We start from the raw sequence: 22,470 nt of genomic DNA, 5'->3' as shown, positions 1-22,470 counted from the left end.
TCTTCTTTTTTTTTTCTTAATAAACATATCTCCCCCACCCCCTGTTATCTCACTTTTGCCTGACAACCCTAATTAAAGTTACTTAATGAATTTTAGGTAACTAAGTGGCATCTTTGCTGCTCTTTGTTTGCAAATGTATGTGTGCACTGTATTGAAGCATAAAAAGTCAACCACTTCAGTCAAGCCAAAATGTAGTATAAACCCTACAGCATTCAAACGCTCTGCAAATGCGGAGAGGGATCTGGCACCATAGCGGTCTTCCATTGTGGAAGAAGAACCTGACTGCACGAGGCCAATATCCTGTGAGGAAGAAGAAGACTGTCATTTGTGGCACAAGGCCACCTTTTGGGAGGAAGAAAAGGAAGAATTCCTTAGCGCACGGCATTATCGAATTCCTGCTTATCACTCAGCAATGTAAGTTGCATTATCCATTTTATTTTTCGAAAGGAGATAGTACCGCGATAGATGGAACGGTAGGGATCCTCATTCGATCAACGGCCGGGGTTCCCCAAAGGCTGCGCTCACACGGGCTAACTTTCCGCACCAACTCGAACTACGTCTCATGACTACAGATGTCACGAACTTTTCGTGAACATGAGGTTTGCAGTTGAACCTGGTGGTTCGTAAGGGTTCGATGAACCTTCGAACTTCAGCCGGGTTCACAGAGGTTGGCAAAAGTTCGCAGGCATGGCCTTCCCAGTGAAAAACTGAATGTTTTGACACCGATTCCTCCGAAAAATTTGGAAACAGAGTTTTACAAAAATATTGTTTCACGTTTATTTTGCCGTCGAACAGATGGCGCCCCTATGACGTTGGCGTGCGGTGTTTGTTACTTGCGCCTTCTAGGCTCTAGCGAGAGCGCCTTCGTTTGATTCAGTCGTTTCACCGTTTCACCGGACGTTGTCAGTTGCGGGACGCGCTCATTTGCAAACGAAACTGCGCAGTTCACAAGGAAACTATGGAGCGCAGAGACGAACTGTAAGTATATGCTTACGCTACTATGCTCCTAAAGTATTGTTCATTCTTATACCTGCATTGTTTTGGAGGTAATGCTCGCGCGCTCTTTTATGAACTCAGCAGCGCAGTACACAAGGCAACTAGACGCAACACAGATAAAGGCTGAACATGCTGTAAAGTAACTAACAAAGCTTCTAAAATATTCTTATTATCTTCCATCGTTGCTAGATTGCTATCCTGTAACAACATACAATGTTTTGCAGGAACGTTCGCGCGCTCTTTTGCAAACGCAACTGTGTAATTCACAAGGCAACTAGACGCCACAAAAAAAAAAAAAGACGAAAAAGAAAATATCCGCAAGTATGTGCTTACGAAACGAAACATTTCTGTATATTCTTACACCTGCACTGTTTTGCAGGGAATGCTCACATGCTCTCTTACAAAAGCGCAACTGCGTAGTACACAAGGCAACGACTTGCAACTTGAAATACAGACACGAACCGTAAGCATGTGCTCAGGAAAAATAATGATTCTAAAGTATCCCAACACGTGGACTGTTTTGCTGGGAATTCTCACGCACTCTCTTTCAAATGTAATTGTGCAATTCACAAGGCCACAAGTGGCAACACGGAGACCAGCTGTAAGCATGATGGGCTCATGAAAGGTAACACTTCTAAAGTATTCCTATACCTGGACTGTTTTGTAGGGGATGCTCACGCACTATTAGATAAACGGAATTCACAAGCCAACTAGACACACACACAGACGAATTGCATGTGCACACAAAAAGTGAAAATGCTTCTTAAGTATTTTATACCTGCTCTGGTTTGCAGGGAACGCTCGTGCATGCTCTCACAAACACAACTGCGTAATTCACGGGGCAACGAGGCACACAAACGGACTAACTGTATGTTTGAAGGTCAGGTTAGATGGGAATGCTCACAGGCCTGCTAAAATAAAGTGCAATCCTGAGGATGACAAAGGCCCCCTCATTGTCTTTACAGATCCTCTAACTACACTGCAGATCAGTTCTTGTTCATCGCTCTCATCTGATGACAGGTCTGCATTTGACTTTAATACAACTGACGAGCCAACAGACTGCAAGAATGACTCTCATGACGAAGAGACAACTAAGAGAACCTCTTTTGTATGGAACCACTTCGAGAGACAGCATGCGAATCCACTCGTAGGATGATGCAAAATATGCCGCAGGAGCGTACGTCTTGGAAGAAAGGGCAGCAATGCCAGACCAGGTACAACAGCATTACACAAGCATTTGATACGACATCGTTCTCACTTTCTCCCAAAGAGCACTGCGTACAATGTAACAAACGAGCACAGCTCGACTGCACCAAAGGACTTCTGCAGTATCATCTGCACGCCAGCGAACACTAAAAGAGGTAGTTGAGCGAAAAGAGAACGGGAAGCCACGGGCAGAGGCTTACAGCCAGACGCCTTGCTATATTCATTGCGACAGGAATGAAGCCCTTTTGGTGGTTGAAGAACCAGCTTTCCTTGAGTTCATGAAGTTCTGCGTTCCAAAATGGAAAGTCCCGAGTGGAAATTATTTTGCATGCACAGCCATTCCACACCTTGTAGATGTTATTAAACAAGCTCTGCGCCACAAGCTTGGTCAGTGTGTAGGGCCAGAAGTGCACATAACAAATACTTGGTCGAGTTGTCAAGTCAATGATTACATTTCGGTAACTGCACATTGGGCATCACGGAGCAGTACTCGATATGTGTAGTTTTGGGCAGGCCCATACAGCTGAAACCATTGCCTGCAAGCTGTAGTTTGTTTTGAAAGAGTGGCTTCCGCAGTTGGGCCTTCAGATAGGGATGGTAGCAACCGACAATGGACAAAATGATGTTAAGGCTATCAGAGACAGTGGAATTCGACAGTGGACAGTTGGCCGCCTTGCTTGTACACTGTGTTGAAGTCAGTCTTGTGAAAACTTGGAAATGATGTAGATGACGCCCTGAAGACTGCTCGGCCCATCTGTGGTCACTTCCGTCACTCAGCTACAGCACAGGTAAAGTTCAGAGCGGTCCAGCATGGCCACAAGTTACCTTTGCATCACCTGCTGCAGGACGTTGCAACGATATGGAACAGCACCTACTACATTGTAGAACGCTTGTGTGAGCAACGGCGAGCGGTTTCAGAATACTTTGAAGGCAGTGCGCGCCATCACTTGGGTCCACACCAATGGGCTAACCTCAATGCCTTGGTTGCTGTGCTCTAGCCTTTTGAGCAGGCTACGCGTCTTCTGTGCATGGACCATGCTGCTGTTAGCCAAGTACTACCACTGCTCGTGTTCATTGAAAAAATGCTTGTGAGCACTACATGTGAGAATGAGTCCGGCACAGCATCTCATGAGGTCTCCATGGTTCTACTGTTCGAGTTGCAGAGCAACCGACATTTGATGTTGATCAGGAAAAATATTGCGTACTGCACTGCCAGCTTCTTGGATCCTCGCTTCGGAAATACCTTTGACAACTACACGGATGATGCTGAAGTACTCCGAAAGGAAGTAATGGACAACTTTCTTGCTCAAGTGTTCAAGGTACACAGTTTAAACAAGAATATTGAAGAGTCACCCCTGCATGCACGGTCACCGCCAGCAACACACGGTTCACATGGAGTAGAGCTCTCCCATTCTAGTAGTGGGGAATTACATTTGTGGCTCTCACATTCTGCGAGTATGGGCCTCACGATGCTAGATAGACAACGTTCCTGTGAAAACTCTGGCAGAAATGGCATGTTCATTGCACGAGCTGAGCTTGATGCATACACATGGGACAATAGCATAGATGTCAATGTACAGCTTGACCCTCTGGCATATTTGAGCAAAAAGCTTGACTGTTGGCCTTCATTATCTGTTGTTGCAGTAAGGTACATGACCATACCTCCCACTAGTGTGTATTCAGAACATGCATTTAGTGCTGCAGGTGCGATTGTGACAGTGCGCACGAGCAGATTGACACCGGGCAACGTTGGCAAGCTATGCTTCATATGTATGAATAGGACGTGGGTCCCGGAAGACTACACGTCAAGTGTTCTCACACTAAAGAATCCGCAGCACACATTCGATGATGAGCCAGCCCCTTCAAGTGAGGACGAGCCTTTACTTCAGCGAGTCATCGACGTTCAGAGCGAATAATATAACATCTATCAAAGCTTGCATATGTTGTATTAGAAACATATATTGAGGCCTCCACAAAGGTATTTGAGTTAGAAATCAGAATACACTATTTGTGCTGTTTGCATCATAACTTAGACATGACCTATCATAAGCAATGCTTGTGTCAGGTGTGTAATGTACAATGTACTTTGGACTGTATGGTTAGTTGAGTGCGATAAAGTAAAGCTTGCTTGCTTGTAAAGTTATATTTATTTTCGATACGGTACCTCCCTTGGGCATTACTAGCAAAACTTACTCGCGTAGCAAAAATGACAATAGAGCCACAAGCATCAAGATGATTCACGTAATTAGAAAAAAAAGCATATCTGTTTACTGAGGTAACAAGTAGTGGATGTTCTTTTGCGGGAGTCCGTTTTATTCTTTGGAGAGCTGACTACAGCTAGAAGCAGAAAAATGGGGGTCACTCAAGACGAGCTACTTTATGAAGACTGTCGCAGTGACAGTTTGGGGCGTTTTGAATGGAGTGGGTGATTTTTCCTCGGTTAAGAAAGTTAAGAGGGGAAGAAAGTTGGCTAAACATGAAGAGGTAGTTCAAGACAATTATGTCCTGTACGTTCAAGTTAAGTGTATGTGTGGTAGACTGTCATGACATTGGTTTTTGTTTCGGTGACAATAATATCAGGTTAAAGAGCTAGCTCAGTTATTTTTCCTCGCAGGTTGAGCTTGTAAAGGCTAGCTCTCGCTAACTAGAGCACAAGGTCACAGAATTCGTTCTCAGTCTCAAACAAAGTGATGTTTCGTTCCTAAACATCCTTGCGATTTACACACACACACATCACACACACACACACACACACGCACGCACGCACGCACGCACGCACGCACGCACGCACGCACGCACGCACGCACGCACGCACGCACGCACGCACGCACGCACGCACGCACGCACGCACGCAGACAGACAGACAGACAGACAGACAGACAGACCCTCGGGTGGTTCGTGACATCTGTACTTATGACTAAGTTCAAGACGTTGCCGTCTCCGCCTTTACACGTACCAACTCGGTAACTCCACCCACAAACAACCATAGTTCGTGGAGAAAGTTCGCGGATGTGAACGCAGCCTAAGGGCTTGTACAGGGTGTCTACCAATCTGAAAAACTTGGAAAACAGGGAATTGTCAGGAAATTTCGATGCGACTGGAAAAGTCAGGGGATTTTCAGGGAATTTGCGAAAAAGGCAGCTGAAGTCAGGGAAAATCGCGAACAAGTGTCGTCACGAAGTGCAGGGAATCGCGAGAGCTGATGAGTATGAGCGGCCACGCCGCAGCAAGCGTTGCTGTAAGTAACATTCGCCAATACGACAAGCTCAGAGGCAGAAAAGTAGGGCAGTCTTACTAATTCCTCAATAAATGATCTGTATCAAAACGTTGCAGCGGTCACCTAGTTCCCTTTTGTTTTGGTAAGGGAATTCACTTGCTATAGCCAGCGAAAACCTGGAAAAGTCAGGGTATTGGAAGGCTGCAGTGTTGTAGACACCCTGTTGTAACAATAAAATCAAATATGTTCCTTTCAGAATGGGTTTCTTTGATGAAACTCTATTCCTCAAAGACAGACCAAGTATCCAGACCATGGCAAGCGCCTCATTCGTGAGTATTGTATATTATGCTTCACGCTGGAGTGGATGGCACCCTGTGTAAAGACGCGATATATAGGAACGTAACCATCAAGTGTGATTACGGTATCCAGAACTGAAAATGCTTCCCAACGATAGCGTTAAATTTGACGCCATCAAGAAAGTTTCATGAGTTCGATGTAACGAGGGCGAAGAACACTAACGACTGTTCATGCTCGAAACAACTACTGTTATAAATGAACGCCATGTGCGTTTCGTTGTACACCTCTGCAACGTTTCCTACAAGTGAAAGTATTGTGTGTAGTACGCTACCTTCCAATGTTATTACATACGTGGTAATGTGATATTAAGTGTATGGTACAGTGCTGTTCCGTGTGTATCTCTCCATGGTTCTAAATAGCATACTCCACACGCGGTACGCCATACAACCCCATATACTTCAGAAGCGATAATACCATAGGCGTGGTTCGATAAAGCAATTTTGTTCTAAACAAAAGATAGCATGTGCGCGTCCTTATTGGTTCTAATGTTCCTTCCAAATGTGGAATACCACTAGTGCGGTTCGTTATAGGTTCCACCTGCGGTTCGTTATAGGTTAGTGCGGTATTGTTGTACACGAAACATACAACGATGCTGTCAGAAGAACACCTTGTGTGGTTCGCAGGAGGTTCAAGTCTCTTTCCAAACGTAGAATACTATGCGAGCTTCGTTATATGTTCCAGTATTGATGTAAACTACGAGTACCCTATGCTGTTTGTTGTAGGCTCCAATATTGTTGAACGATGAATACTATCATGTGCAGTTCTTTCTTTCTTTCTCGGTTCCTGTATCGTTGTCTGCGAAGTATGCCGTTGAAATATAGACAGTTGAAATATGGCAGTCGTCGAATAATCCATACAGCGGCTGGGTTCGAACAACGCACCTCTAGATTACCGGTCGAGTGCGCTAACCACAACGCTACGCTGACACCTGCTTTTCGGCGACACTCTCAGTCGACTGACGGGACACTTTCTTCACATTATATGCTACATTGTTTTCTTTTCTCATACACACATATACATATAACGCAAGTACGAGGCAGCGGCATCTGGTGAACATGATGGAAAGTAACTGTTCCGAGGCTAAAACAGGCGAACAGAACAGAACACGAGCATTAAGCTGCCTAGGAGCATGAAAAATAGAAATATGGCAGTCGTCGAAAACAGCAGACAACGGAGGGAGTCGAACAACCACGCACCTCTCGATTACAGGTCGAGTGCGCTGAACACTACGCTACGTGTGCACTATAAGCCAAACACTATACTACACTACCGTGTGCAGTTCGCTATTGGTTTCACTATTATTATGAACTAAGAATACTAACGATAAAGAAGATGGATTGCAAGCGAGCTGGTGGCAGATATCCGTAACGAAAGCCGAAACTAGGGGAAAATAAATAAAGAAGGACGCACACTAACACAAGTGCATGGCTGTGAATTGTTAAGTGCTATGTTTTGACTTTTCTGTACCTCTCCTGTGACAACCCTAGTACAGGGTTAACAGTACCAGTTAAATAAATAAATAAAAGTCTTCTTCTAACCGAAGAATATCACGTACGTGCGGTTCGTTGGAGGATAGTATTTTGTTGTGAACGAAGAATACCACTCCAAAGGTATTCGCTCCACTGGTACCGCTCCTCTGGTTGGGTTCGCTAGGAGAATCAAAATTGTTTTGAACGAAGTATACCATGTGCGGTGCCTGATAGCTTCCAAGGTTGTTCTAAACGAAACGTACCATGTCCGGGTAGCTACAAGTACAAAGATTGTTAAACGGTAAATATAATGTGCGATTCGTTATGGGTTCCAATATTGTTCTAGCCAGAGAGTACCATGTGCGGTTGCGGTATTTTCAGCTTCCAGAAGTGCAAGAAGATGAAGAGCATGTCGGTTTAGTAACGTGACGAATAACGCAAACCCGTTAACCTGTTCCCAACGGAAGCCGCCTTTGTAGCAAAGGAGCTGGCAGTTTAGGCAATGTATCCTATGTTGCTGTTGCTAGTGTAGCGACCCTATCACCATCGGCGTGATCGTTTTGGCTGACGCGTGACTGACAGCGCGATGAAACGTGATCGTTCCTTTTTGGGCTATGTTAAGACTCCTTGCTTAGCAATTTGCTTGTTGACCCTGACGTGATACGATCGACTTCCACTCGGCTTTGGCACACTTCATTCTCATGGCTACGCAAGCGGGAGACCAAGCTGAGCGACCACCGGAGATCACAGCTGCCGGCGCCCCCCAGTTTCGGCGCCCATCGTTTTCGTCTGCAGAGCCCGCTTTATGGTTCCTCCAGGCCGAATCACAGTTACACACAGTCACACAGTCACAGTCAGTTAATCACAGTCACTATGTTGTCTCGTCTCTCTCAGCTTCGGACATGGCAGAAGTTCGATACGTACTGTCACGGATACCCGAAGCAAATCCATACGACGCTCTCAAAGCAGCGCTCGTAAAACGATTCACAGCATCTGAGGCGACACGCCTCCAGCTTTTGGTAAGCATTTGGTAACTGAAGAACTCGGCGACCGTAACCCACTCAACTTCTCCGAAGGATGAATCAGATACTTGGAGACACGCAATCCGCTGTAGATGATCGTATCGTACGGGAGCTGCTCTTCCAACGATTGCCAGCACAGGTCCGTATGATTCTCGCAGCGTCGGGAGAAAGGGATAACGCCGCTCTCGCCGAGCATGCGAACCGCATCATTGACTCCAGCAGCCAGTCATCAGCGTTGACCAAACTGACAACGACGTCACCATCAGCTATTTGTGCAACCTGCTCTGAGTGCCGTGCAAGGGTCGACCACTCGGAGAATCTGGTGTCACAGCAGCGAACGCGCACTCGTTCGTCTTCGCCGCAGAGCCGACGCGATCGACAGCTGTCGCCTCCCACCTCTCGAACGAAGCCATCCCCAAGTTCGCGTGCGCAACAAGGCTCTGTTGGTTTCACTGGCGTTTCGGTGTAGCCGCAAGAAAGTGTCAAGCGCCGTGTGCGTGGTCGGGAAACCGATCACCCCACCGTTGGCGACGGACGGTCACGGGCAACAGCATGGTCGCCTACTCTTCATCATCGATCGTCAAACCCGCCGCAGATTCCTGGTCGACACAGGCGCGGAGGTGAGCGGAATTCCGCCTTCAGGACTAGATCGGTTCACGCCCAAATCCGTAAATCTCCGTGCCGCCAATAAAACTCCCATTCGCACGTATGGGCAACGTTCCCTGACTGTCACTTTGGGACCAAAGGCGTTGCTTTCATTGGGTGTTTCTAATCGCAGACGTGTCACATTCAATCCTGGGAGCAGATTTCCTTCGATATCGCAATCTTGTGGTTGACATGTCCAAATCATGTCTCATTGATGGCAACACCCACTTAAGTATTCACTGCACGGTGGTAACAAACTCACCAGCTGTATGCACATCGTTGATGCCAGCAGACAACACGCCGTTGCATACGTTACTACGCACGTTCCCTGCACTCCTCGCCCCCTGCAGTACAACCATAGAGCCAACGCGCGGTGTGTCTCATTATATTCAAACAACCAGACCTCCAGTAAAGGCTGAACCGCATGACACGAAGAACTATCCGAAAAAATGGCCGAACCGAAATCGGGACCGAACTTTTTTTCTGTGCATCACCGCATGTTACCGAAATGCACTCCGAATTTTGGCCGAAGACTTCTGACCTTGGGGAACATCGCCTTTCAACCATCCAGCTCAATGAGATAATCCCTGTATTCATAGGGGTAGGAGTAGCAAACACGGCAACAGTCGACCCGATTGCTGCGTCATCGTTGCTATGGTTCTCTTTCCGGCTGAATAGCCATTGAATGCTTCTACTTTTTCGGTTGGCGTCACTTCCCATTTCGGAGGAGAAATCCGGCTTGGCCAGATCGGGCCGAATTCGGCCCGAAATTCTGTTTTCCGAATAATTCGGTTCGGAAAGAATTCGGATGCTTTTCGGGCCATGCAGTTCACGCTTAAGTGCACGCCTCCGTCGACTAGCTCCGCAACGTTTGCGCATAGCGCAGGACGAATTTCAACACATGCTCGACGTCAGCATTATCCGTCCTTCCTCCAGCGCATGGGCATCGCCGCTACATATAGTGCCTAAAACACCGGGGCTGGAGGCCTTGTGGGGACTACAGGGCATTGAATCGGGTGACAGTTCCTGACAGGTATCCTTTGCCCCATGTACACGCACGGCCCCGCACTTTGTTTACCCCGCACTTTGACACACGACCTGTTCATTCGGTTGCATGACGCCACCTTCTCTTCCAATGTGGATTTAATGAAGGTATGTCATCAAATCCCTATGCCTCCAGACAGCATTTCGAAGACAGCTATCACAACTCCCTTTGGCCTCTTCGAATTCCAACGAATGCCATTTAGACCGCGAAATGCTGCACAAACTTTCCAGAGATTGATAGACGAAGTTCTGCAAGGATTTGATTTCACCTTCGCCTATATCGACGATATCCTCGTAGCAAGCCGTTCGCACGATGAACACCTAAGCCATCTCCGCCAACTATTTGAACGCTTGAAAAAGTATATATACAACATCACAATTAATGCTTCAAAGTGTGAGTTCGGGGTCCAGCATCTAGAGTTTCTCGGACACTTAGTAACACGTAACGGTATCCGCCCTATTCCAGCCAAGGTTCAAGCAATCACCGACTATCCTCGCCCAACATCGCAACGACAACTCCGTCGGTTTATCGGGTTAGCACACTTTTACCGCCGCTTTGTCCCTCATGCAGCAACGGTTCTTCATACTCTCCACAACCTCCTCTCCGCTCGCCACGACCCCAAAACTACCCTTCTGTGGGATTCGATACATGAGCAAGCGTTTGCGGATATCAAGCATTGCATCGCGCAAGCAATGTTACTAGCTCACCCGAAGGAAGGTGCGGAAACTTCTCTCGCCGTCGACGCATCTAACACTGGTATTAGAGCGGTGTTGCAACAGAGTTTGCAAGGTATTTGGACACCTCTGGCGTTCTTCTCTCGAAATCTTTCTTCCACGGAACAGCGCTACAGCACCTTCGGCAGAGCTCCTGGCCGCTTACGCAGCAGCCAAACATTTCCGTCATTTCTTGGAAGGCTGCAATTTTCATCTTAACACAGACCACAAACGTTTAGTCTCGGCAATACACGCCTCGGGCAGCGCTCTTTCCGATCGGGAGCAACGCCAGCTCTCCTTCCTGGCTGAGTTAAGCACAGACTTCCGTCACATCTCTGGCCAGGACAACACAGTGGCCGATTCTTTACCGCGCGCGTCGTTTGCGATAACGCTGCCTTCAACCCTATCGTACAGTGACCTCGCCCGGAAACTGCGTGACGACCCCGAGCTTCCCAGGCTACGCTCATCAGGCACCAGTTTGCGCTTGGAGGAACTCCCGCTCAGCACGAACCACCGTGTCACCATCACGTGCGATACGTCACAGCATGCCCCTCGACCGTATCTTCCCTTGGAATTCCGCCGACAAGTGTTTGCCACGCTCCACGGTTTGGTTCACCCAGGCATTAAGGGCGCACAACGACTCATCGCACAACGCTTCGTTTGACCCAACATGAACACAACGATCCGCGCTTGGACTCAACAATGCCTAATTTGCCAGTCCTCCAACCGCCATACAATTACCCCCCTAAAGCCTTTCTCTCAGCCGACCAACCGCTTCAGTGATGTTCACGTTGATATTGTGGGACCTCTTCCTGAGTCTCGAGGGCATCGCTACCTCCTCACCTGTGTAGACTGCTACACACGATGGCCGGAAGCTTGCCCTCTGCCGGATATCACTGCAGATTCGGTGACGAGAGCATTCTTCACTACCTGGGTAGCCCGCTTTGCAGTGCCGTCCATCGTCGTCACAGATCAGGGTCGTCAATTTGAGTCGGCCACATTCAATGCACTCCTTACTTAGATTGGCACCAAACGTTGCCGCACAACGGCCTATCACCCCCAGTCAAATGGAGCTGTCGAGCGCTTCCAGACAACTGAACACATCCACTCAGGTGTTCCTACGCCGTGACTCTGTTCGTTCACCTCTTCAGCTTCCATACGACGGCCCCTACCCCGTTCTCCGGAGGGCAGCAAAAACATTCGAGATTGACATATATGGTCGGTCACACACTGTCTCCCGAGATCGCCTCAAACCTGCCATTCTTGACCCCACTCAAGATCAGCACAGCCTCTGCCATCTGCCTGATTCAACATCAACAGACAAAACCGCCTCACCATTATTGCTACAACCCCGACATGTTCACTGGAACCACCCTCCACATACCTAGTTCACCTTCTTTGGGGGGGGGGGGGGGGGAGTAGCGACCCGATCGCCATCGGCATGATCCTTTTGGCTGTCGCGTGACTGATAGCGCGATTAAACGTGATCGTTCCTTTTTGGGCTATGTTGTCCAGACTCCTTGGTTAGCAATTTGCTAAACTAGTAAACGCTGTCCCTTGTACGTCTGTGTCGTGCTTGCGTTATTGATCATGTTTCAGCTTCCAGTACACTTTGGCAGGTGTGACACAAATGCGCATTGAGATGTGGAACAGCAATGCATGTTTTGAAATAAAAATGTTTGCCCTCATTTTTTCTTATAATTCCGGAAGCGAAAAATTTATATTGTGATCATTTTTTTCTGAAATAAGTAAGTTCTCCATGCAGATAGAAAGTGCAAAATGCAGCTGGGTGCACAGACGGTTCACTCAGTCCTACAACATGGTAGGCAGAGACGTGAACAGGTGTAATTTGTTGCACATACATATATTTATTCTAACAGCAGAGCTAATAAAGTATGATGCAATATAAACAGTAGACTGTGGGGACATAGGGACAACCTTTGAAACATTTTTTCCAGGGCAAGTATCCACAGACTTTGAGCTGTGTCATGGTGACACTCGTCTTTCAAACGAACAGTTACAGCTACCGCAGCCTTAAATTGGGTGATTTCAGGCAGGGTCAGGCAGGGTGGTCCAGTGGACCTCTTAAATTTTTTCGTTCCAACATATATGAAAGCCAGGTGCCTGGAAAGCATATCAGTCGCAAAGATAACAGAAAAAACTGTGTAGTTTGCCTTTCAAAAAATGTTATTGAAGAACGACGACTTCGAGCACTGAGCTTCGTCTCAAATTTTAGGCCCTGTACCTTCGTAAGCGTTCAAGGTATTCCACTGATATTTTTTTAGAAGAGTATATGTTATGCCCTAGTGTTTAGTGACCTCTCTCTGATACGTGCTTTTTCATTGCAGAGTTAAAAAATCACAAACCCGGTTCATTCGTACAGTTTCTTGCTTTTTCGCTTCCTGACTACTGTCCTTTGCCTCGACGAATATTAATGAGATTGATACCAATCTATTCGCCAGCAATCGCCCTTTCTTTTGACATTAAGCTCGTTGCAGGAAAATTTGGGATCTGGTTTCTAGCAGGGCTGGGCACTATTATAATACTTTGTATTATAATAGTATTACTGTAATACATTTTTGTATTACTATTACGTATTATAATACAGATTTTGAAAATGTATTTGTATTAGTATTATAATACGCAGAAACGCGTATTACAAGTATTATAATACCCCAGTAATACTTCTCAGATTTTGATGTGTTCGTTCACCCCGAATACGCTATCAGCATGGTGAAAATCCGGTCAGGTGGGTCAGCACACCACACGTTTTTGGTCGTCATCTCTTTGAACACCTATTCTTTCGGTGATCAGTCAGTGTACACTCTCTGGTCATAAAATTCCCCAGAAAGAAAGGAACAATCAATTTCTAGCTCTGTGTCCAAGGTTAATGTACGCACCAGGGCAGGCTTTTACTTCTGGTACGAGGGAAATCTTCGCCCCCCTCCCACGCTGGTAGGGGGGGGCAGCTCAGGAGGGACAGTTGCCCTCAACCCTGGCTAGGCTTAGAAGGGATATGTCTTAGACGTCATGTGGCATATTCAATATGCCACAAGACGTTCTTTGCTTCGACCATACAGGAGAGCACTCGAAGCAGGGGCGGATCCAGACCCTCGGTTTGAGGAGGAGAGGGGGGCGGTGTCTTTGCCGGGGCGCGTAGTAGGAGAGGGGAGAGAGGGAAATCCAATGTATAAACTGACTGTTTCCCCCCACCCAGGATCCACCACTGACTCAAAGATTTAATTTTTGAGAAAATGTTATGAAAGCCAAATAATCAGTAATGCATCCATTGTTTCATAAAACAGGCACTGTAAATCGTGAAATAAATGTTGTGTACGCCCTGGGTATTTCAAAAAGTCATGTATTCCTTTATTACCATAATGTATTATAATACAGTATTAGCATTATGTATTATAATACACATTTTCGAAAAGTATTTGTATTAGTATCATAATACGTGTTTTTGTGGAGTATTATGTATTAGTATTATAATACGAAAAAATAGTATTACTGCCCACCCCTGGTTTCTAGCGGGAGATTCGTGAGGGGTGATGCACTAAAAACGCCTAACTTTACGAGCGTGCTTCCCTTATTCGCCACTGAGGAGGATCATGATATTGCTCACAGTCGCTGTTCATTATAAGCTGAAATATTAAGTTTTAAAAAATTCGCTTCAGAAATGGGCGAACCGGAATTACCGATGTTTGGAGTTTCCTCACTTGAGAAACCTGTGGCGCTGCGTCAACGCCGACGTCGCTTGTCACGGCTCCGTAATTTGCTTGAAGGTCACAACATGCATGCTGACGACGAAGACCACACTCAAACGCGTCTTGGATCAATAGGCATAGAACTGTGGAGCGTAATCAGTTTTCTATTCTGACCAACTGCGAAAAGAACGGCCGAAGAGGTAGAGGGGTCCTTTGGTTGCGTCAAAATTTGAGGACACTGTACATGTACCTGTGTTGGAATTTTCCTGGGAGAGGCCCGAAGGTAAAACACCTTCTATCGCCATCAACGTCAACCCCAGTGTTTCCTTCTGCGCATATTCAGCTTTCTTCTTTGGGACGCATCGCAGCACGGCTGCAGCAGCTCTAACGTGCTTTCTGTTATTGACGAAAGGGCATATGGAGAGGGGCCACAGTGCAGATCGTGCGTTCTGTGCCGACTATGCTGGGAGGCAGAGGAAGCACATTGCTGCACATGGCAGGAGTGGTCGCAGTGTGCGTGAGTGGTCGCCTGAGGAGGGTTTTGCCTTGAAACAAGCAACTGAGCGACAGCGACGTTTTGTGCTATCACTGCTTTTGCTACCTCGAATAGCATACCTCTTCCCTTGCCAAGGATGGAAGCAGTGATTCATCTGGTCCACCGTTTGTCTCGAAGGAGGACACTCTTGCGCAAGTCTCGAAGCAGGAAGCCTGGACGTTTCGCCTTTAAAGCCAAAAGCAGCCGTCAAGCCACGACTAAGGAAACCGTACGCTAAGCGAAAAAAAAAAAAAGAAATACAGCAAGCTGTAACGAAGAAATTGGTATCGTGTATAGCAGAGCAGAGTCCTCGGGTGACGAAGACGACGTGGTTGTGAATCGTCTGTGGGGAGAAAACTTTCGCACAGCTCTCGTGGCTACCTCGTCACACAAGGAGAGATGCCGACTCTACATCGTGCTCCCCGAAAGCCTCACCAAGAGTGAAATCTTGTACCTGGTTCCTGAGGCTACCAAGTACATGATAGATACGTCCCACAAGCTGAAGAAAAGTGGAATGTGGGCTATGCCGGACCATTATGTACAAGCTTAAGGCCGAAGACGTTTCTGCAGCGCAAGTATTACACTAATGATGAACTCCAGTGCTCCGTGCTAAGCCCCAACCGTAAGGATGTGGTTAACGGGTGGTTGACGACAAGGTGGTGCAGGTAGCGAAACGGTACATGACCAGACGGACTTCTGAGGCCTGCCGGACATTCTGCAAAAATCACCCAGGAGCCCAGCTCGGTCTCACGAAATTCTACAGGCTGCGCCCGAAGTGAGTACACACCGGCCCTCGACATGAAGGGTGTGTGTTTACTGCGCAAATTTTCGCTTGTGCGTATCAGCTGCGAAGAACAGTAGTCGCGGCAAAGGATGACTAGTGAAGACTTTGAATCTTTGCGCTAATACAGCAGCCCCGAAGGGTCCTGCTTCGTGCGAACATGCAAGGAATGTCCAGGGAACAGCCTATTACTCTTGAGAAGCTGGAGATTCCAGATGAGGATGAGATCACGGTTGCAGTTTGGGAACCAGGATGCCTCATCCAGAAAGTCCTTAAGCCATCGCTTTTCTTAAAAGAAATGAGGCGGACAGCCTCATCTATAAGTCAGTTACATAAGAAGTATTCAAAGTGAAGCTATCCACGCTATAAATACTAACATTCCAAAGACCACCGTCGTCCTCCACTTTGACTTTGCAGAGAATTGGACAGTCGTTCTTCCGGACGAAGTGCAGTCGTACTACTGGGCCAAAAATCAGATCTCCATTTTCACGTGCGTCGTAGTAATGGCCGGACTTTCATCGCAGTGTTTCGCAGTAGTTAGTTATGATCTATGCCATGACTGTGCCCGTGCCTTGTACGCCGCGAATGCTATCGAGGACTGGTTGGATGAAAATCGCCCAATCGTCTCCATAATTATCAGTCATGGGCAGTATCGAAGATGCATGTATCTTCGATATCTTTCGATACATTTTGTGTATCGGTATTAGGTATCGCGTGCCGGAAATGAGACTATCGGAGTATCGGTATCGAAAATACATTTTTAGTGTATCGTGTATTTTAACGATACTCGATACAAAAAAAAAAAAAAAAAGGCGCAAATATTGAGGCTGTTGTGAGACTTTTGGTCGGCGGCGCTAGGGGGTAGTACAAGCCGGGCCACAGCGGCGTAGGCATGTCGACCATAAATTCGCTCGGAGCTTACGTCCGTGCACGTGCTCCATCGTCAAGGTAGCCGGGAGAGGAGGCCCTGGGCCGTGCTCTGGGATGCGCTCGCGGGCGCGCGGGCCTTCTAGTTGGTTCCAGAAAAATCTCTTCCGTCTCTTTCTACGGCTGGCGCGCCGAAAACGCTCGGCGTCATCCATAGCGGCCTTACAGAGGACTAACCTCACGGCTTCTGGAACTGCGCTGCCCGATGTCCCCCTGCTCAGTGCGCAAGTGCACGTCCACTTAACTAGTGGATTCCACGTCTGTCGTGCCAAAAGAATAGCCGCCGGTTTAGCTTGAGCTGTAACCCGTTCTACAGCTCACAATTCACAACGGCCAACTAAGAAAATCGAGTATCTGCTATGGCTGACGAACTCCGGTGCGAAATCTTGGATGGAAAATATTTTACTGTCACGTCGTCTGATGGAGACCTAATCATATTACCAGCTTTATTATATTGGGATTTCAGTGATGTAAACTTCGCTAATCATAACACCAGCTTTATTATATTCGGGATTTCAGTGATGTATCGAAGTATCGACGATACAGTATCGAGTATCTGTATCGAAAATCAATTTCGGTTCTGTATCTTGTATCGGTATCGGAAATACAATTTTTGAGGGTATCGCGTATCGGTATCGAAGATACTTTTTTGAAGTATCGTGCCCAACCCTACCAATTATGTACATGTCGGATGTGGCAGCTGCCGATTTCAAAAACCGCTTTCGTTTGCACGAAATTACCTGTACGAACTATGTAGAAGCAAAATGGGTCTTCACTGCAACAGGGCACGGGAAGAGTGCATACGACGGCGTCGGGGGGGGGGGGGGGGGAGGGGGGGTTGAAGCACAATGCAACAGTGCACAACCTGAGATCTGGGGCAGACAAGGGCATTAGAAGTGCTTCTGATCTAGTCGCCTCACTCTCGCCAAAGCTGCCCAACATCCGCTTGTTTCATATACCGACAGGAAGTATCGCTAGCTTCCGCGTGACAAAGATAAGAAACGTGAAGCCCTCCGACCCGTCTCAGGGATACATTCTTGGCATCTGTGGGAATGCAAGAAAAACTAGAATGCTGTGCGCGGGGTCTTCGTAGCAAGGACATGCAGAACTGCACAGAAGAAAGTGTATCCCCGGTCATAGATTTTGCATGGACCGCTGTTTTCGGTTCAAGTGTCGTTTATTGCAAGCCTTTTCTTTTTTTTTTTTCATTTGTACATGTATAGTTTCTTTCTTAGACCTGTAGTTTAATGTTCTCTTTGCGAAACTGGGGTTCTTGTTGAATAAACACTTAAGCTAGAATCTGACTTTCGTCGTACACGATTCCACTTCTGAGGGAGCTCCCGAAGAGTTGAGAATCCACTGTCCACCTTCAAGGCGCCTGGCAGGAAGGAGCCGTGACAAGTACAATTCAAACGCCGGTAATTCCGCTTCGCCCATTTCTGAAGTGATTTTTTTAAGCTTTAAGCTTAATATTTCAGCTTATAATGAACAGCGACTATGACCAATATGGTGACCCTCCACAGTGGGCGAATATGGGAAGCACGCTCGTAAAGTTCGGCGTTTTCGGCGCATCACACTTCACCAAACTCCCGCTAGGAACCAGCTCCCAAGTTTTCCTGCAACGCGCTTGATGTCAAAAGAAGGGGCGTTTTCTGGCGAATAGATTGGTATCAATCTCAATCTCATTAATATTCGTCCAGGCAAACGACAGTAGTCAGGTAGCGAAAAAGAAAGCAAGTACGAATGAACCGGGTTTGCTATTTTTTAACTCGACGATGAAAAAGTATGTATCAGTGCCAGGCCGCTAAACACTAGGCCATAACGTATACTTTTCACATAAAAAATACCAGTGGAATATCTTGAACACTTACGAAGATACTGGGCCTGAAAGTTGCGACGAAGCTCAGTTCTCGAAGTCGTCGTTCTTCAATAACATTTTTTTTTTTTCAAAACGCAAATTAACAAGTTTTTCTGTTATCTTTGCGACTGATATGCTTTCCAGGAACCTGGATTTCATACATGTTGGAACGAAAAAAAAAAATGAAGAGGTCGACTGGACCACCCTGCCTAACCCTGCCTGAAATCACCCAATTCCAGGTGTGCGGCACACACAGGACATCAGGACAACTTCTTTCTTTTTTTGTTCGTCGAAGAATGACTTCATGACTTGGGGCGCGTTACTGCATCGGCTGCCGTGAACTAAATTCCGACTTACTTATTGAAATATCAGATCCACATATGCAGCTGCATCAGACTGTTAATAAGTAAATATGAATAGATTGTTTATTGCTGTGGGTGGTATGACAAGACAAAAAATGGTGTATACACAATAGAGTATAGCTACTAGTATGTATCAGTACATGCAGTCTGACTGTGGTGGGATCAATTACACATAAAACCGCAGCGATATATTACTACCAATTTTTGTTTCAATTGTGCGTGAGGTTGATGTCTACGCTTTAATTGTGGATGGCGCAATGCTACTGTATCCAAAGTTACAAAATAAGCATGTGCATATTTGACTTTGTCATGGAGCTTGCCTTTGAATTGCTTCCAATACTTGCAAATGGAAATGCTTATAGCCCGTTTCTGAATTATGCATTAAAGTGAGTGATCAAAATGCAATTCACGCTTTTCATAATACGCAGCATAATGCGCTTCGTATGTACACGTATGCATGAGAACTGGCGCAATAGAACACTGCAAAAGCATTCGACTTGAGTTGAAAACGTACTAACCTGGTCATATCCAGACGTAGCGCTCAGCGAAGGCAGCCCAATCGAAGGTACAGCTGAGTGTAGTAGGGGACTACTGAAACTGAACCCCATCTGTAGCACTATCACCGGGTCCCATTTGTACTGGATACCCTTGGAATGCAGCTGACAAACGTTCACCACCATGTATTGCTGCTGTCGTGGTTCATCACTTGGCAGCAGGTGAGCCTCATATCTGGCGGATTCTGTTCTGGCAGCGTAAAACAACGCAGTGGGAGGTACTTCGGGTGAAGTCGAGGTGTGTCCCTCCATCATTCAGTTGATTGTTAAGAAGGATGGCTAAAGGCAAGCTCGAAAATGCTCACACCAACTCTAATGCGAACTTGAGTGAAACAGCGCGCCGGATGCGAAGGTAGTCGTATATAGCTAGGCATCTGTTTTCTCAAGGCCGTGCTTTGATTGGGGGTGGGTGTAGGGGAATGGCGTTTTCACCTTTTTCCAGACAGGGAATTCCAGCATGATCTCAACATTTGGCGTCTTGCTCTTGTGGTGTATTCCATCGAATAGCAGTGAAACTGCGCCAGTATCTCGCGTGGGATTTTCAATACCGTGGTCAGTAGTCAACGAGCAATGAGATGGCACCAGAGTATTAAAATCAACTGGTAGGGATGCAACTGTCCTTTTAAGTTAGCTGATAATGACTATTTCAAATTGAAGAGGATCACTGCTATGTCGGAGAAGACCGTCAGCCTCAACGACAAGAAAATAAAAGAAAAGGGAAGGGAGGCCTTTTTTCCAGTTGTGTAATTTTTGGAAGGTAGCGATAGAAAAGAAACAGTTCCGCTGTTCGAACTTGTACCAGAAACACTTTTTTCGCTGCTAATTGAAAATATAGTTGCGATCGCTATCCGCTACTGAAAAAGTAACTAATACGATAGCGGCGCTATGTACAACGCAGTTTGTAACAGCTGCTTTGGGTAAAGATACGCACGTGCAAAAGAAATAAATGTCAGAGTATGTCAGTAATAAAACAGTGATCAAAGGTTCTACAAGCGCTCCGTATTTGTGTCTGTTCCACGCAGTGTGATCATTTGTGTATTTATATCTATTCATATCCGCCTTTTGTTTTGTCGTCAAAATATTTCTTTCCATACAGACGCTGAACAGCATCATTCTTATGCTGAGCCTTTTCGCGGCCATGAGTTCCGACGACGCTGCTGTGCAACTGAAGCTGAACGCAGTGGACAGCACGCCGGAAGGTAATGCATACATCAAATAGTACGTGGCGTTTACGTTATTAAAATACCCACAATGAATGTACTACTGGCGGGGGCCAGTCAACCATAGCAAGAGAGTCACGAAATAAATTTGAAGGGGCCATGAAAGGATATTTGACAAGCCTGCAATCATTTTTAATTTGTTGCTCTGTGCTAAAGCATTCACCTGTGAAATATGAAGCTGCAAATCGTTCAAATAACGAAAATATTGTATACTAACCACGGCGGTTGCCACGACGCGCCTGCGAGGCGAACTGGCCGTGACATCATATACAGAGGATGTTGCCGATTCGCGGACGGTCCATTGCGAGCAAATTGCAAAAGTTGCAAGCAAGCTTGCAAACTTCGCCATGAAATATGTTTGAATTTGACCTTGAGCTAAGATCGTATCTAATCGTTGTCACAGAATCCTACCAGAAGTGTAATATAACCGCTGATTGTCAGCATGGTTACCGGCCCAGGCGAAAATCTAGACTGGTCCCAGAATGGTTCCAGTTGAATCTGGACTGGTTCCAGTTGGATGTTTGATGGTCCCGGAATGGTTCCAGTTGAATGTGGATGGTCCCAGCTGGATTCCCAAGTGGGGTGGCTGGTTCCACTTTGGTGACATCAGTGGTACCACTCTGGTCTCAGATGGTTCCAAAAGTTCCAGCTGGAGCCTCACAGGTACCATTTTGTCCCTAGAATGGTCGCTAAGACTCCAAGTTGGGCAGCTTCCCAGCTTCCCCCTTTGAGATTTCATCGTGTCCACACTTGCCATGTTTTGTTTGATCTATTACTGTGATCTATTATAGCACAGGCATGATCTCTTTTTATTGCTGTTTATCCAGGTGTGCGCGTCTGCGACTGCTGTAACTCCAATTCGTGCACATTCTCATCTGAGGTGAATATCATAACACATTAAGTACTAGAGAAATGTACAAAAATACATCTCAACAACAACAAAAATTAAGCTAAATACTAGGAAGAAAGACCACAACAAAAAAGAAAAGAAGAGAAAGAAAAGGTAATTGCAGAGGCTGATGCAATGTGAAGACGTCCTAAGGACATCCTCGCATGATCCTGAGGTCCTGGTCCCTCATGGATGTCCTAAAAATGTCTTTAAGATATCTTGAAAAATGTCCAAATTTTATCCAGTGGGACGTCCGAGCAGTATGTCACTGGGACTTCCTGACAACATCCTACCTGGATGTCAAATTTAAATTGAAATGCATGCATATTTTTGTGCTGAAACTATTGCAGCTTCATAGTACATAACACAGTTTTGAACAGTATGTTGGAAAGGCAGGTCCATGGTGATTTTGAGCATCATTAAAATTAGGGAATTTTGGACAAAAGCGAGATAGCAGAATTGGAGTCAATCCTCGTTCAAAGCCATTCTATCTTTTAAAAATCCAGAAAAGAGCGCGTGCCGTGAAATATTCATCGCTGGATTTTGGTATGCAAATGAGCAAAAACGAAGAACCGCGCCTCAGAGCGCATCATCTACGCCGACGAAGGCTTATCAGGGCCGGAAAGCGGTTTATCTGGCCATCATATCGGCCAACTCCAATCCTCTTCGTCGCTCCAAATAACGTCGCCCCTGACATGAAATGAGCGCTGTGCTCCCTGCGTTCCCAGTCACAGCGGTTTCGTGTCAAAATTCAGGGATGGATATTTTAACGCACGTGCGTGTTTCAGGATTTGCTAGACGCGGAATGGCTTTTAACAAGCATAGTCTCTAATTCTGCTATCGCGCTTTTGCTCAGAATCCCCTAATTAAAGAGTTAATTAATGAATTTTACGTAATTAGTCAATTTGTAGTTTTATACATTCTTCGAGAGGATGTCCGCCTGGTCCTATAATTCGATTGCAAAAAT

General features: G+C 46.4%; 1 protein-coding gene across 5 annotated transcripts in view; it reads left to right on the top strand.

Annotated features, from left to right (window-relative positions):
* Positions 1 to 872: 872 nt before the first annotated feature.
* Positions 873 to 22,470, top strand: part of LOC135394417 (uncharacterized) — a 208,611-nt gene continuing 187,013 nt past the window's right edge. For 3 of the 5 annotated variants that reach the window (XM_064625148.1, XM_064625147.1, XM_064625151.1), the window contains exons 1-7: positions 873 to 978; positions 1,078 to 1,135; positions 1,221 to 1,317; positions 1,376 to 1,876; positions 1,962 to 2,210; positions 5,676 to 5,748; positions 20,491 to 20,593. In XM_064625148.1, coding sequence (XP_064481218.1) covers positions 2,107 to 2,210; positions 5,676 to 5,748; positions 20,491 to 20,593 — 280 coding nt within the window. In that variant the 5' untranslated portion in view covers positions 873 to 978; positions 1,078 to 1,135; positions 1,221 to 1,317; positions 1,376 to 1,876; positions 1,962 to 2,106. The remainder of the gene's footprint in view (positions 979 to 1,077; positions 1,136 to 1,220; positions 1,318 to 1,375; positions 1,877 to 1,961; positions 2,211 to 5,675; positions 5,749 to 20,490; positions 20,594 to 22,470) is intronic. The other 2 variants (XM_064625150.1, XM_064625149.1) reach the window with 2 other exon arrangements.

Source organism: Ornithodoros turicata, chromosome 5 (genome assembly GCF_037126465.1).
Source record: "Ornithodoros turicata isolate Travis chromosome 5, ASM3712646v1, whole genome shotgun sequence".
In the NCBI taxonomy this organism is placed as follows: domain Eukaryota; kingdom Metazoa; phylum Arthropoda; class Arachnida; order Ixodida; family Argasidae; genus Ornithodoros; species Ornithodoros turicata.
This window is presented reverse-complemented; position numbering and strand designations above follow the sequence as displayed.